Source organism: Chrysochloris asiatica, unplaced genomic scaffold, assembly GCF_000296735.1.
Source record: "Chrysochloris asiatica unplaced genomic scaffold, ChrAsi1.0 scaffold00006, whole genome shotgun sequence".
Lineage (NCBI taxonomy): Eukaryota > Metazoa > Chordata > Mammalia > Afrosoricida > Chrysochloridae > Chrysochloris > Chrysochloris asiatica.
In genome coordinates this window covers 16,650,864-16,667,988 of record NW_006408524.1, presented here as the reverse complement: position 1 = coordinate 16,667,988, position 17,125 = coordinate 16,650,864, and the positions used below count along the sequence as shown (strand labels likewise).

Here is a 17,125-nt window from a genome sequence, read left to right as displayed (position 1 = left end):
AAAGAGGAAGACCCCCAATGAGATGGATTTGAAAAGTGCCAGCATCAATGGTCTGAAGCGTAGCAACGATTGTGAGGTTGGCCCAGGACCAGGCAGTGTTTCATTCTGTTGTGCATAGGGTCGCTCTGAGTTGGTACTGATTCGATGGCACCTAATGACAACAATGTAAAAGTTGAACAATGAATAAGGAAGAACAGAGAAGAATTAATTCATTTGAATTATGGTATTGATGAAGAATACTGAAAGTACCATGGACTGCTAGAACAACAAACAAATCTGTGTTGGAAGAAGTATGTCAGAATGCTTTTTCGAAGCCAAGATGGTGAGACTTGGTCTCTTGTTCTTTGGACATGGCAGGAGGGATCAGGCCCTGGAGAAGGACATCATACTTGGTAAAGTAGGAAGGGGGACGGAGGGTGGGAAGCAAGTGAGAAAGAGGAATCTCTAAACAAGATGGATTGACATAGTGGCAGCAACGGTGGGTTTAAGTATGACAATCGTCAGCGTAGTTCAGGTCCGGCAGTGTTTTGTTCTGTTGTACATAGGCTTATTTTAAGTTGGAACTGACTAGATGACACCTAACAACAATGAAGATGAATCAGACATGGTTCTTATTCTTCAATGCTTGGAGAAAAGGACATTAGTATTTAGAAGATTATGAAGTTTAAATGAGATCAGCTTTTAAGACTGTGCACCACAGTGTCTAGTACCTAGAGGAAACCCGATAGAGGATAAAACTCCATAGTAAAAAGAGCATATCCTTTCTAGTTACACAAAATTAGTTTGATTTTGCACCTTCAATGGCATCAGTGTCTTCATCTATATCAAGTGTCATGCTCATAAGGTTGTTGTGCATCATCTTTATTTTATTTTGGTAAAACATACGTAAAAGAAATTGCTGTTTCAAACTTTTTTTTTTTTTTTTTTGCATACTACTCTTTAACGTTAATTATGTTCAGCATGTATGCAACCATCACCACTTCTTCCAATTTTTTCCATCATTCTTAATAACGGTGATTATAGTAATGTCTAAGGGGAGCATGGTGGCTCTATAGGAAAAGCACTGGACTGTGAACCACAAGGTCAACGGTTCAAGCCCACAAGCCACTCCACAGGAAGAAGACGAGGCTTTCTGTTCCTGCAAAAAATTTACAGCCTCAGAAACCCTATATAAGGTTCCTATAAGTTGGAATGAATCCATGGCACCTACCTACAACAGTAATGTCAAATATTAATACCAACTGTATTCTAAGTATTAGCTCACATAATACTTACGACTACCTGATATTCAGTAACATGAATAAAATATTGAACTGGGTGTTTATCATATAATCTTCTCCCTCATTTCTTGTTCTCTGTCGTTAACCATTGAACCAGGAATAAGACAATACCGTTCTTTGACATTGGCCCAGAGAAAAGGCTTCCTCTTTTAAATGCCATGCATTAAAAATAAATGAAATACAATGTAGGATACTGCACTGTATTTCCAGAAAGGTAATGGAAATTATTCAGCGTTTGAAAACTCTCAGCTTCCCTGGCTTTGACTGGATAAAAAATGACTTAAAATGGATAACATAGCACTTTCTAAAAGAAGAAATCTGACTGAACTTGATCTCCCATGGCTATTTCTTACAGCTACAGCACCAGATGAGTCCAAGCTTAGATTACAGTTTATTGTTTGGGCTCTTCCAGCAAGCAAAGACAGAATGAAGGCCCCACGTGGAATGATAGATTGACAGACAATTCCCATTTTTATATGTGCACTTGGTCTCTAGAAGGCTGCATTTGAATATCAGTGAAAATCTTGAATCCAGACTGTCTCCATCTTCCCTGCATGTGAGAAAAATCACGCCAACGAGTCCTTTAGATATTATGTTTCTTGGGGAAAAAAAAGTAACAGGAAAACTGTTTGAATGTCTCAGCCTTAGAACTTGATACCTGAAACTTCATTTTCACCATCACCATCTGGGCATTGAGTACAAATACAACTTGAATAGATTTCACTGGTTTGTCTGGTATTAGTTTTAAAGAAGAGTCTTGTCCTCCCAAACCTTGTGTTGTTGTTGTTGTTGTTGTTTGTTCCTTTATTTGTAAAATAAAATGTGATGTTTTTGCTATAGAGGTTGTACTGATTAAAATTGAAAATCAATTAGACAAGAATGCTTTCCATGTAGGTCAGGCATTGCTCCGGATTACCTTGGGATATAAATCTTGTTTCTTAATGCTAACCTTTTCCTTGTTTTTCTCTTGATTAGGGTAAAATTCTCAACAGGAAAGGATGTTGTCCTATTTGCACAGAAAGTAAGTTTATTCCTTTGGAAAATGAGTTGTGGTTATCATTTGTTTTGCATTTTATCAGTGCAGTGGAAAAATGGTTATATAAGTGTCACCTTGTATTGGAGATGCCTTGAACACAACTGTGTTTTGTACATTTTATTTCTGTAAGTGTAAGTAAGATAGGGTCATCCCAGATCACTATAGATTGTAGTCCTTTTGTGGAACACATTACAGAAGCACAGTTAGGATGAATATAAATGTTTCCATCTGAATTTGTTGCTAGGAGAAATTAAGAAGATACATGGTCTGATGGGGTTTTAAAAGGACCAGATAATTTAATGTGCGTTTTACTGCTAATAGCATTTGCAATCATAGAGACTAAGATAATAATATCCAGTTAAACCAAACATTATACATAATCTAGGAGAGCTTTTCCTTGTGTCGTTATTAAACCAAACAGCTGCAATGCCTCTCCCTTTACTCCCCCTCCCATCATTTCCCCATTTTACCTGTGCACATTCAGTATTGCTCTTGGCAAAGACAAAACAGAAGACATTGAATTGGCCATGGTTTTACCTTCCTGTTGCTTTTTTTAAAAAAACTGAGTTCTTGAAGGTTCACTCTAAGCATGATCCATTCTGAAAGCTATCTGAGATTGCCCTGCTAATCACACAGACAAAATGTAGAATGGCATGTTGCCATTCCAGCCTTCTCAAATTTGTATGTTTTTGATACAGCTTTCTGAAACATTTCATTGAGAGAAGGGTACTAGTAATATTACTGTCAAATTAGTTCTGTTGTATGATAAAACAGAATTAACCAAACTATGATATCTATTAGAAAGTATTATATGCTCCACTCCACTTTAGAGAAGTAGGCTTTGATGACAGTTGAAAGGCACTTTTCACATGGGAACAGGTTTGTTCCTTGCACTTGCCTACCATCTGACTTTGTATTACCAAGAGTTTTCCTGACTTTGTTAATTCTTTCTGATTGCTTAGTGCTTTTAGACAATGGATCTGTTGTTATTATTATTAGTTGCCTAAAGTCTGAGGAGCTCATGGCAACCTCAGGTACAACACAATGAATCATTAATTACCTGGCCCTGATTGATCTTCATGATTGTTGGTAATGCTTGAGTCCATTGTTGTGGTCACACTGCATTCTGAGTGCTTTCCAAACTAGGAGAGCCATCTTCCAGAACTGTGACGATTCCTATTCTATTGTGAGTCATAGAATTTCCAGTGGCTAATTTTCAGAAGTATGGAGTCCTGGTGTAGTGTTGTGAGTTAATAAGTCAGACTGCAAAGCCGTTTGAACTGCAAGGTTGGCAGTTCAAGCTCACTAGCTGCTCCTCAGAAACCCTATACAGGGTCACTGTGGGTCAGAACCAATGCGATGGCACTTAACAACAATAACAACAAATGTTCAGAAGTATATTACTAATGTGTCTGTGGTTGTATAGATTTACATTGTTGTAGTTGTTAAGTACCATTGAGTCAGTTCCAACTCATAGTGACCCTGCACGGGGTTTCTGAGGCTGCAAATCTTTATGGGAGCAGAAAGCCTCATCTTTCTCCCATGGAACAGCTGGTAGTTTCGAACTGCCTACCTTGAGGTTAGCAGCCCGATTCATAACCACTACACTACCAGAGCTCCTTATAGATTTATATATGGGTCCTCAATTCTGTTCTATGGGTTTACGTGTCTGTCATCATCTCAGTTCCAGAAGGTTTTGACTACTGTGACTGTATAGTAGGTTCTGAGATGCAGTAGTGTGAGACCTCCTACTTTGTTATTTTTCTTTGGTAGTGCTTTGCTTAACCAGGGCCTTTGGACTTTTCATATAAAGTTTTTCTTCAAAGAATGCTGTTGGGATTTGGATGGGGAATGCATTCTACCTTCAGATAACTTTGGATCGTATTGACCTTTTCACAATGTTAGTCATATCTGTGGTATGCTTTTCCATTTATGAGATAGCTGAGAGAAATGCTATGAAACATATCATTATTATTTTATCCATAATGGACTGGTCTTTTGGAATCTAGGAAACTAGTGATGTATGCAGGAAAAAAAAAAAAAAAAGAATGGGTTTGATGAGATTAGAGTCAAGCTTTTAACTAGTCACAGTGAAACCCTATACAGTGTAGGATATTTCATTGAGCCCGTGACTTCTATCACTGAAAGCAGCTGGCAAGAGAGAAACCACCCAGCTGGAGAGACATTTGTGGTTGTTGTTAGGTGCCATCTGGTTGGTACCAACTCATAGTGACCCTATGAACAACAGAACGAAACACTGCCCGGTCCTGGGCCAACCTCACAATCGTTGCTATGGTTCAGACCATCGATGCTGGCACTTTTCCAACCCATCTCGCTGGAGGTCTTCCTCTTTTTCTCTGACCATCCATCTCACCAAACATGATATCCTTCTCCAGTGACTGGTCCCTCCTGACACTATGTCTGAAGTATGAGAGATGAAGTTTGGCCGTTCTAACCTCCAAAGAGCACTCTGTCTGCACTTCTTCCAAAACAGATCTATTGGTTCTTATGGTAGCCCATGGCACTTTCAATATTCTCCTCCAACACCATAACTCAAAGGCATCAATTCTTCTACAGTTTTCCTTATTCACTGTCCAGCTTTCACATGCATATGAGGTTATTGAAAATACCATGGCTTGGGTCAGGTGCACCTTAGTCCTCAAGCTGACATCTTTGTTCTTCAACACTTTAAAAAGTTCTTGTGCGGCAGAGTTGCCGAATGCAATATGTCGTTTGATTTCTTGACTGCTGCTTCCATGAGTGTTCATGGTTGATCCAAGAACAATGAAGTCTTGACAACTTCAATCTTTTCTCTGTAGATAAGAATGTTGTTTATTGGTCCAGTGATGAGGATTTTTGTTTTCTTTACATTGTGATGCAATCCATACCGAAGACTGTGCTTTTTGATCTTCATCAGTAAATATTTTAAGTCCTCTTCACTTTCAGCAAGCAAGGTTGTATCATCTGCATATCGCAGGTTGTTAATGAGTCTTCCTCCAATCCTGATGCCACGTTTTTCTTCATAGAACCCAGCTTCTCAGATTATTTGCTCAGCATTAGGATTGAATAGGTATGGTGAAAGAATACAACCCTGTCACACATCTTTCTTAATTTGAACCATTTGAACAACCATTCAGTGTTCCCATGTTCTGTTTGAACAACTGCCTCTTGGTCCAGGTCCTGTTTCTTCTTGGGCCCATTTGTTTTTTCGGGATACTCATACTTTGCCATGTTGTGTATAGCTTGTCATGATCCACACAATTGAAAGCCTTTGTGTAGTCAATAAAGCACAGGTAAACCACTTTCTGGTATTCTCTGCTTTCAGCAATGATACATCTGACATCAGCAGGGGTATCACTTGAGACCATTTATACTGAGCACCTGCATCTACCTGGTCAGTCCTCCAGGACACCAGTCATGTGATTTTCTGTCTGAATGTAATTTATGCCATCAGATGCCACTTCTCAACTTCCTTTTGTGCTTTTTTCATTTGTTTATTTGCTCATACTCTCCATCTGTGCTTCCATCAATGGTGTAGAACATTCTACTTAGTCAGGTTTATTTGTTCAGACTGAGTTAAGGATGTGGGGTGACTTCCAATGTTGTGAGCAGTGCTCAAATTTCCATACCTCACTCAGGTTCTGATGAACTTTTCCTATGGCCTAAGACCTCTTACCCTGAAATTCCTTTGTCATTATATACAAGATCCTGAACAGACCTTAGCTTTCCTTTCTCTTCTCCTCTGTCAATTATGACAGCTCTTCTGACAGTTGGATTTCTGCAACAGAGAAACCAAGACTGAAACTACAAACTAAGGCAGGTGTTATCTACAACCAGGAAGCAGACTGATTAATTTCTTATTCAAACACAAACACACATACACATAAATGATTAGGGTACTGAATCATTCTCAATGTTAGCATCATTGATAGTTTGGCCAGAACATTCTTTGTGGGGACTGTCGTGTGCTAAAGAATGTTTAGCAGTACCACCCCTAGCTTCTACCCAGTAGATGCCAATAGTAATCATCCACTCTCAATTGGGACAAGTAAAATATCTTCAGGCATTGCCAAACATGTCCTCAGAGGCAGAATTACCCTTGGGTGACATCCACTGATACTGAAGTCTCCAAACAGGGGTTAGGAACATGAGTGAATGCAAAAACAAACACCGGTGGTACTTCTAGTGATCGCATGCCCTCAATGCCTGGTAATTAGACGATGCGGGAAGATAGAATGCAATACCCTGTTTCTAGAATTAGAAATGGCAGACCCCTAGCTTATAGCATTAATTAAATAAGAGTTATGTATCTTCATTCCTCTTGCCCTACCCCCCACATTATGCAGGCATATTTTGATGTTGTAGGTGACATTGAGTCGATTTTGTTTTTAAGTTTTTATTGTGCATTGAGTGAAAGCTTACAGGGCAGATCATCAGTTTTACATTCAACAAATCATATACTTTGTTTCATTACAATGATTATAATCCCTTCCATGTACCATCAGTTAACAGTATTTCTCTCTATTCATTTTAGCTCTTTTTTTTTTTTTTAACACTCGGGTATATTTAATAATTTAAACTGCCAGACGGCACATTCTGCAAATAATTATATCTTTTTTAAATAACATTATTGTGAATCAAGTGAAGGGCTACAAGGCAGATCATCAGTTTTACATTCCACAAATCATACACTTTGCTTCATTACAATGATTACAGTTCCCTGCATGTACCAACAGTTAGGAGTCCTGGTGTGGCACTGTGTGTTAATGCGCTGGACTGCAAGAATGGTTTGAATGGCAAGGTCGGTGGTTCAAGCTCACTAGCTGCTCACCGGAAACCCTACACAGGGTCGTTATGAGTCAGAACTGACTTGATGGCACTTAACAAGACCAACAACCATCAGTTAACATTATTTACCTCTAGTTACTTTAGCTCTTGCATTCCTCCTCATGTCTCCCACTACCGTCATATTTCCTCTGCCAACCTCCCTCTTGCTGTATAGTGCCAGCCCTGTCACTCATGGTAGCTTCTGTCTACCCTCTAGCATATGAATAATTCCCTAACCCCATCTCATAACCATCATACATAGAATGTTTCTTTTATCCAGAAGACCTTTTCTTAACTTTTTACAGCAGTGGTGGTGGTGGTGGTTATGTGCCGTGGGGTTAGAACTGACTCATAGTGACCCTGTACAGGGTTTCCGAGGCTGTAAATCTTTACAGGTGCAGAAAGCCTCATCTTTCTCCCGCGGAACAGTTGGTATTTTCAAACTGCTGACCTTAAGGTTTGCAGCCCGATTCATAACAACTGTGCTACCAGAGCTCCTTGCTTTAATTACTAGGAAGCTAGAAATCCATATAGAGGTTGGCTTTAACAGCACATCTATTTTTGCTAGGCTCACTACTGACTTCATTAAATATGTCTGTCCTGTATTTTGGATCCTTTTATTCGTATCTCTGTAAGCAAATTTCAATTCTGTTTGGACGGCAGCAAGGAAAATTAATGAATAAATGAAGTAATGAGATGAATTGGTTGCATAGCCTCAAATACTCTAAAATGAACCTACCATGATTATATGTCTTAGTTAGATGAAAGTTGCTTTATTTCTGTTAATGGTGAAGGTTATAGTATCTGTTTCTAAATGCTGTGGGGACAGCATTTTTGTCTTAATGACTGGATTAAGTTTTGCTGTGGCAGTTGCTGGGGGCGCTCTCAGACCTCTAATAGAAGAAAAGAGGAACTTGAAATAAGTGTGTAGGGCATTGAAAAAAAAAAAGGACTCTCTTTACAATACTACCCCCACCAGTTGTTGTTAACTCTGAGTCATGCCAACCCCGGAGGACACTGTACCCCATAGGGATTTAAATGACTGACTTGGGGGATAGTCAATTGCCAGGCCTTCGTTGTAGATGGGCTTGAACTCCCAACCTCTCAGTGTGTGAACCTTTTGTATCACTCAGGGATTCCCTGTTTACACTAAAACAAAACAAAACCCAAATGAAACAAAACCTCACTGCCAGGTGTCTGAAGCTGTAAATCTTTACTGGCACAGAGAAGCCTGATCTTCTCTGCGGAGCAGTGGTAGGCATGAACCTTGTGGTCAGCAGTCCAGTTCTTATCCTACCACACCACACTAGGACTTCGTTTTGTCTCTGTTGCTGATGTTGTTAAGTTCCTTTGAGTCAGTTCTGATGCATAGAGACACTGTAGGGGGCTTCCAAGGAGCGGCTGGTGGGTTTGACCCACCAGCCTTGTGGTAAGCAGTCTAAATGCTTATCCTACAGCGACACACCAGGACTCCCCTTTTTGCACTAGTTAGAGGCTGGTATTGGCTGAATGATTGTCTGAATAACGTTTTCTTATGTACCCGTGTCAATGGAGATGTTTGCTCTTTTTCAATGTAACTTATGTCTGATTTGAAGAAAAGGCGGACTTTAAAGGGACTTTAAAGGGAGTCTTGATGTGGCACTACAGGATTGAATGGCTGACTGCAAGGTCGACGATTCAAACCCACCAGCCTCTCCCTGGAGATCTGATACAGGGTCTCTATGGGTCACAACTGATGGCACTTAACAACAAATATTTTCTAGCTAAATCTTTGCAATTTATATGAGCACAGACCTGCTCCGTTTGCCAACCATCTCAGAAGGGAGAATTGTTGTTTATCAGTTTAGTAGAAACACATGGCTAACCTTTTACAGCAACAGCTGAAATATCAATTTATCTGACTTTTTATTCCAAGAATCAAGAAGTCGATTCTTGAGATAGTTAAGAGAAATGCTTTTGTTAACTATAATTTACAATTTTGAAAAGAAGATGGAGCCTGTATGCACCATCACTGGACTGTCTAAACACTTGAAATTGTATCTGTTGGTACTGTGGTTAAGCATTCAGCTGATGACCAAAAGGTCAGTGGTTCAAATCCACAGTTCATCCCTTGGGAGAAATTTGTGGTAGCTTCAGAAACTTTGTGGGGATGTTTTAAAAGGCCGTTTTGGGCCAAAATTGAATCGATGGCAACAGGTTTTGCTTTTGGTGTGTTACAAGTGTTGACAGAGTTGGTTTTGAAGGGGCAAGAAGGATGCTGTAAAGGTAAGAAATAAACAAAAAGCATCCTCTTAAAATCAGGCCTGAACGAAGCAGGAAAAGCATTTCTGTTTTTCAATAACCATGAATTTTCTTTCTTTCTTTCCTACTGAAAAGAATTAAATTTGCTCTGGGTGATTTATTTAAAATAAAATATTTGAAGCAAGCTAAGCAAATATTATGAAGCTTTCATGCAAGTGTGGTTACTTGGCAAAGTATGTGGCTGTCGCCTAAATTGAGTCTGTCTTTGCCTGGGTAAGGGTATCAGCTGACCACGAATGAGGTGCCAAAAGGCGCTTTGTTTGTTTTGTATTGTCTTAGATGTCTAGTGCTGTTATAATAGAAATACCACTAGTGGATGATTTTAACACACAAAAATTCTTTCTCTCACAATTCAGGAGGTTACATGTCCAAACTCAGGGTGTCAGCATTAGGATTAGACTTTCTCTGTCAGCTCTGGGGGATGCCCTTGCTTCCTTTCAACATCTGTGGGCCTGGCATTCTTTGACGACCTCCCTGTGTTTTGGCATCAGTTCCTGGGTCTAAGAGTTTCTCAGCTCAGGGACCCTGGGTCCAAAGCACATAGTCTTCCCAGCTCTCCTTTCTCTGCTGCATTGGCTTTCCTTTTATATCCTATAAGATTATTGGTAATGCAGATCACTCCCTGAGGAAACTCCCTTACATCTGAACAGGGCTGTGAACTAAGTAAGGGGGTCGCATCCCATCCTAATTCCCTTACAACTGATTGGCTGGTTACATCCAATCACATCATGAGGATGATTACATCATTACAGAACTGATAAGCCTCTGACAATCATGGTCCAGCCAAGTTGACATATATTTTGAGGGGAATACAATTCAGTCTATGGTCTATGTGCAGCACTGGGTTTATGTGAAATGTTAGTTTATTGTGTGTGGGCAAACAGCATATGGCGTTTTCACCTAACTACCCTGCAGAGACCTGAAATAGATAAACTCTGTGTGCACAGGATGTCTGCTGTCACAGCCCAGGGAAACCTTATTTAGTGTCAGAGTTTGTACTGATAAGAGATACATGTGTATATGTATGTGTGTGTGAGAGAGATAGGAGAGGTTGATTGAACATGAGAGAATTTAATCTCTCTCTCTTTTTTTTTAACCAGGACTCTTAACCAACTGAAAAAAAAAAAAAACAGTCAAAAATAATAGTTAATATTTTGTTGATTCCAATTTATGACAACCGCAAAGTAGAACTGCTCTCTGTAGGATCTTCAAGTTTGTCCCCTTTTGGTTGTAGATTTCAAGGATTTTCTTCTTGGCACCTCTGATGGTGGTTGGTGGTTATGTGCTGTGGAGCTTGTTCCAACTCAGTGACTCTGCATAAGGCTTCTGAGGTTGTAAATCTTTATCAAGCAGAAAGCCTCATCTTTCTCCCATGGAGCAGCTGGTATATTCGAACTGCTGACCTTGCAGTTAGCAACTGAGTTTGTAATCCACTACATATCCAGAGCTCTTTGTGACACCTCTAGGTGGATTTACACTGTCAGCCTTTCAATTAGAGCACTTAACTGGTTGAGCCACCAAGGAACTGTTAGTACAAGACGAGAAGTAACAAAAGGCAGTTCAGATGAGAATGCTCAATCCCAGGTTTCATAGATTTATGAAGCTATGCCCAGAGGTACATCAAACCTCACCTTTTGAATCCCAACTCAAACTGAAAGTTTGCCATTACATAACACCGAGGTGCGTAGGATATACTAAGCACAGATGTGCATTTACTTGAAATAGCCTCAACTACACCTCCCAAAGCAACAGGAAGTATCTGATTTCAGCAACTCAGAGTACAAGGAGGCTCACAATTGCCCGGTGACTTTTTAAACCCTCCAAGTGTTCATTTCCAGCTGTAGCAAGAGTACTGTACCTGCTGCCTGCACCCACCCCAGTGGCACGGCTGGTTTTGGCACATTTTATTCAAGCCCTCTGGCAGGCCCACAGGTATTGCCAATTAAACAGAGTAGCTGAGGAGGGGAACTACAACAATAATTTCATTTATTCCCCAGGAAAAAAAGCCAAATGAACAGTGACCTTGGGGCCCATTTTATGAGCAATCTGCACTGACAGAGATTCCACCAATTAAGCAATTCTGTGTTTCAGCAAAGGTTTCTGGCCTCCAAGACTCTGAGCAGCTCCAGGTCCCTTAACACCAAGAGTCTGTCCTTAACTCAGGAAAGCAGGGAAATTTGAGACGAGAGCTCAAGATGCTTATAGAGTAAGAATTTGTGGTGTCAATTCTCACCATGCCAATGGGGTGTGAAGCCAAGTGGCCACTGAAATTTTGGCTGGAGCTGTTAGAGTTGGGTTGGTCACTACTCCTGAGTTCTCAACCAACAGACGGAGGTGGCAAATAAAACCTGATTGTACAGACAGGGTCCCTGGGAAAGCCCACACCGGCAGACACAGTGTTGGAAGGAATATGAGGAATTCAGTTGGTTTTCTGCTTTGTTTGCTGTTCTGTTGCTTTAAATGCTCTGACTGTAAATTGGATGGTGGTGGTGGTTATGTGCCATGGAATCGGTTCTGACTCATAGCGACCCCGTACAGGGTTTCCAACGCTGTAAATCTTTACAGGAGCAGAAAACCTCATCTTTCTCCAGCTGGTAGTTTCAGACTGTTGACCTTGAGACTCACAGTCCAATTCGTAACCATTATGCTACAAAGGAGGAGACAGATGTGATTGTTGTTGTTGTCAGTTGGTGCTGACTCCTGGAGGCCCTGTGTACCCCAAAACCGTGTCATCTTCATGATCACTAATATGCTTGAGTCCCTTGTTGTAGCTAAGGTGTCAGTCAAGCTCTCTGGGGGTTTCCTTCATTGTCACTGACCTTCTCCCAAACATGTCGTCTTTTTCTACTGACTCGTCTTTCTGGATGATATCTAAAAAAGCCAGTTGAGGTCTCACCATCCTCACTTCTGAGCAGCGTTCTAGTTGTACTGCTTGAGCATCGTTATCCACCACTTGTTCCTAGAGGGTGTTAGAGCTTTATAGTGAACAGTCATCATCATCATGGTCATTCTCATAGCAATGACAAAGACAAACAGTCACACTTACTTAGAATAGCAGCAGGAGCTCAGGATTTGAGTCTTATAACAATCTTGTGGTTGTTATGTGCCGTGGAGTCGGTTCCAACTCATAGCAACCCTGTACAGGGTTTCCGAGGCTGTAATTCTTTATGGGAGCAGAAAGCCTCATCTTTCTCCCCTGGAACAGCTGGTAGTTTCAAACTGCTGACCTTGCAGTTTGCAGCCCGATTCGTAACCACTACGCTACCAGAGCTCCATATAGCAATCTTATGGGTATAGTAATATGAAGCTATGGGTTAATGCACTGGACTACAAAGTCGGTTTGAACCACAAGGTCGGCAGTTCAAGCTCACCAGTCGCTCCTCAGAAACACACACAGGATTGCTATGGATTGGAATGAACTTGAAGGCACTTAACAACAACAATAACAGTGTTACTGGTTCCTTTGTACAGGTGAGGGAACTGAGGCTTAGGGATTTAGAAGGATGCCCAAGATAAGTGGGGGAGACTGCCCTAGAGCGTGGGCTGGAATGACTCTCCTTGACTGTCTGGTGCTTTATTGAAGCTTGATGGAGTCCTGATGTAGCACTCTAGGATAAGCGCTTGACCGGACGATCAGTTCAAACTCACAAGCTGCTCCTCTGAAACCCTATATAGGGTTGCTATGGGTTGGAACCAACTCGATGACACTTAACAACAACAAATACAATTTGATAATCAGATTCACTCAGGAAGAAGAAAAGACTTGTGGGGCTTTACTTCTTAGAGGAACTGAAAATTGGAGAAGAAAATTAAAAGAAAAAGGAGTTTCTTATTTAACAGTGCTGTGTCTCATCCCCCCTTCCCCCCAACTGCATCCATAGAAACCCATGGCCTTTGCTCAGGTGCAGAACAGTGATGGCTTTTGGTATGTTCTGTGCTCACCAAAAATTCAGGCTGACTTGGTTTTCCATATCCACCTATTTTTCCAGTTCTTTGTTTTTTGTTATTCGTTTTTTACCTCTTGATAATTTACAGTGGAAATAATTTCAGGAAGAAGTAAAGCCCCCCCCCCACCCCCCCACCCCCGTTTTCTTACAATATTAAAATACGTATAATTTTAAACTTGAAATGTTGTTGTTGTTGTTGTTAAGTGCCATCAAGTCTGTTCCGATTCATAGTGAGCCAGTATAGGGTTTCGGAGGAGTGGTTGGTGACTTTGAACCGCCAACCCTATGGTTCAAACCAACTTTCTAGTCGATTGCTTATCCTATAGCACCATTAAAAAAAAAAAAAAAAAGAGTCCCAATTGCTCTGTTGCTCAAGTTTATCCATTTTAGAATCTTGACGTTTTACTAGTGAGTGAGTCTTCACTTTGAGGTCAACATTTCCACAGGTGAGGAGACAGAGGCCCAAGGTAGCACTGACTAGCAGAGCCGGGACGAGATCTTCCCTTTCTTAACCACTTGATGCAGTTGTAGTTATTCAAGCATACGGCCTCCCTTGATCTTAGTGTGGGAGAATGACTTAAAATATAAAAGTATCATTAGTAAGTTGTTCCATTAAAGTTATTTAGAAAGAACATGCTTAGTACATTGATATGTAAATTCATGGTTGAGCAGCTGGTACACTTTAGCCAAAGCTGCCATTGCTAGTGCCCAGGGTTGACAGAGGATAAATGTGACTAAAACTCCTTAGTGACTGTGTTGTTGTTAGGTGCCATAGAGTCGGTTCCGACCCATAGATACCTTAGTGATAGACCACCTAAAATATAACTAAAAGCCCAAACTCAGACACTGACAAACATACTTGGCTGGAAATACAATGTAATAAATACCGTATTGTAGGACAAGCGCTGGAACCCCAAGGTCGGCAGTTAAATCCACCAGCTGCTCCTCAGAAATGTTATACAAGGTCTCTCTGAGTCAGAACCGACTCATAGTATTTTACAACAGCAACAACACTATTCAAAACTGAGGCAGGTTTATTCGTCTCTAAAGCAATAAATGTCCTATGAGCAAAAGAAGAACAACAAGGTCACTACTACTGCTTCCGCTATAATTGGTCCTATTATTGGTGGTGAGTCACTGAGCGTCATTCCTTGCCCCGGATTACCACCATCTGTGTATCCTGTCATTTAATCTTCACAATGATTGCAGTGGAAGAAGTTAGGATTGTCCCCATTTTACAAATGAAGAATATGAGGATCAGATAAATTCAATAACATGAGGCAGATGAATGTAAGATAGAGCTAGGCCGCCTTGCTCAGAAGACTCCAATGCCCCAACTTTTAAGCACTCTTCTATTGGTTTCATTTTTATTTCTATGCGGAGTTTACCAATTTCTTTTTCTTTCTTTTTTGTAATACATCTATTTGAAAGCAGTTGTATTTGCTCATCTTCTAAAAACTTATCTACATTTATGAGGTCACTTTAACCGCTTCAGTCTGTTTTGTTAAAATCTCATTGGTTCTAACCTTCACTGCTAATGCGGGGAAATGACTCATTAGCTGAAGTACATATTTCCCTTTGATGTGAAATTTGTATTTATGAATGTCATCATTCTTTTCTTATCTAGTCCCCTTCTCAATTAGTACTTTCGCCCCCACCATTGGCCCCATTCCTCTTCTCTGCCGTTTTATCTCAGTTTTTAATACACAAATTCCTTCTCCCTTTTTTTCTTAAACAGTTAACATTGAGTTGATTCTGACGTAGGGTGACCCCACGTGTGTCCTAGTATAAAATAGGGTCCCATAGGGGCTTCAACAGCTGATTTTTTCAGAAGCAGATCTCAAACCTTTCTTCCAAGGGGCTTCTGGGTAGACTCTAACCTGCAACCTCTCTGTTAGTGGCTGGACACGTTGTTTGTACCCCCAGGTGCTCTTTTTCTTTCTCCCCTTTTCATCTTGTGAGCTCGCAGCTCACTTGAGTAACCTTCAGATTCATCCAATCCTCCAGGTCTTTAACATGACATGACACTTCTTTACAAGACGCTAACCCATCAGACCTCAATGTTTAATCTTTGTGGAGACCACGTTCTTCTTTCAAAGTACTGCATCTGAACTTGATGAACAGCTGCTACCTTGATCTCCCACCCCCAAATGATCTGGGTCGGCAGTTGGACCAGGGCTGCTTCCAATCCCTATTTGTTGACTGAAATCTGGCATCCTCTTATCCCAGCTGCACAGGTTTTGAGCCTTAATGGTATTTCTCATACTTTTGGCATTTCTTTCCCATGTTGCTAATCAGTCATCAAGTCTGGTGGATTGTCTCTTCATGTTGTTTTTCTAATAAAATGATTTCCCCTACAACAGCCAGATCCCCACCCCATTGCCTCTAACTAACCTCCATCTTTTCTCCTTTCTTCATACCAATGTCAAAACCAAACTTGGCTCGCACAAGAACCTACACTAGCTTCCTTCACTGGCATGTTGCACAGTTTCCCAAAGTTTGTTTTATAAAACACTTGCTCTGAGGAATAGTAATAAGTAATATTTTCAAAACAAGTTTCTATAATTAAATACTTGAGGGAAATGCTGGGTCAAGTAAACTTAAATCTGTTTCCTTACTGCCGAATTCCCGGAGCCCTTTCTATGCCAACATGCACCGTCAACGTTCAGGAGAGTGATGTAGTATAGAACACCTCCCAAACTAATTTGAGTTCCAGAAATTTCCAAAAAAATTCTACTTATTTTGGCCAAGCAGCAAGCAGGATTGATGTTTCATAGGAAACACGTTAAGAAATGTTCATTTTTTGGAATACATTTAAACTTCGCAGGCTGGCAATAAATCTCAGACCGATTTATTTAGACAACTTGGGTGTCTCACATCACCTGAAGCTACTCCCTATTCTGGTTTATTGGTCTCTTACAAGTCCATAAGCAAGCTGCCTTCTGTCCTATGTTTATGGCTTTGTTAACATTCTTCGTTTGGCCTAGAAGATTAGTCCATTCTATCCCCAAGTCTACATTGTGGATGTCTTTTATAGACTAACTCAAAACCCGCATTGTCTTTACACTAGAGCTACATGTTTTCATATCAGCCCTGGTGGCATGAGGGTTAAGCACTTGGCTGCTAACTGAAAAGTTGAATCCACCAGTCTCTCCCCTGGAGACAGATGTGGCAGTTCACTGCTGTAAAGATTTATAACTTTGGAAAACTTCCTCTGTTCTATAGGGTTGCTCTGTATAGGTCTCAACATCATGGCAATGGGTTTGGTTTTTGTTCTAGCCTTATTTAACCATATTTTAGTCAGCAGTAGACATCTATTTTCTGGATTCTCATAGCATTGATTATACTAAAGCTATATAATGGCTAATCTTTGCACATCTATGATGTTCTCAGCATCTTTACAATGCTATTTCCGTATTCATTATCTTCCTGCAAGAAGATGTTTATTACCTGCAAAGATATTTATTATCTTTGAGCCATGTTATAGGTGAGCAAGCTGAGGTTAAGTAGGCAGTATGCATGTGATTTTATAGATCACTGTGAGAATTGCTTTGATTTTGGGTTTCTGAAATGGTAAGATCAGGATTCAAATCCAAGAACCGCTTTAAAGTAGCATGTTCAATGTTTGCAAAGCTCTAAGGTGGTGTTCTGTAATGGCACTTTAGGATAAGCACTGAACTACTAACCATAAGGTCAGTGGTTCAAACCCCACCAGCCACTCCTCAGAAACCCTA

The 17,125-nt window shown here is 40.5% G+C and overlaps 1 protein-coding gene across 1 annotated transcript in view; it reads left to right on the top strand.

Moving 5' to 3' along the window:
* The window catches only part of BMPER (BMP binding endothelial regulator), a 410,362-nt gene that overhangs the window by 261,691 nt on the left and 131,546 nt on the right, over positions 1 to 17,125 (top strand). Inside the window, exon 11 of the mRNA XM_006832140.1 lies at positions 2,256 to 2,301. Within this exon, the coding sequence (XP_006832203.1) occupies positions 2,256 to 2,301 (46 nt within the window). The remainder of the gene's footprint in view (positions 1 to 2,255; positions 2,302 to 17,125) is intronic.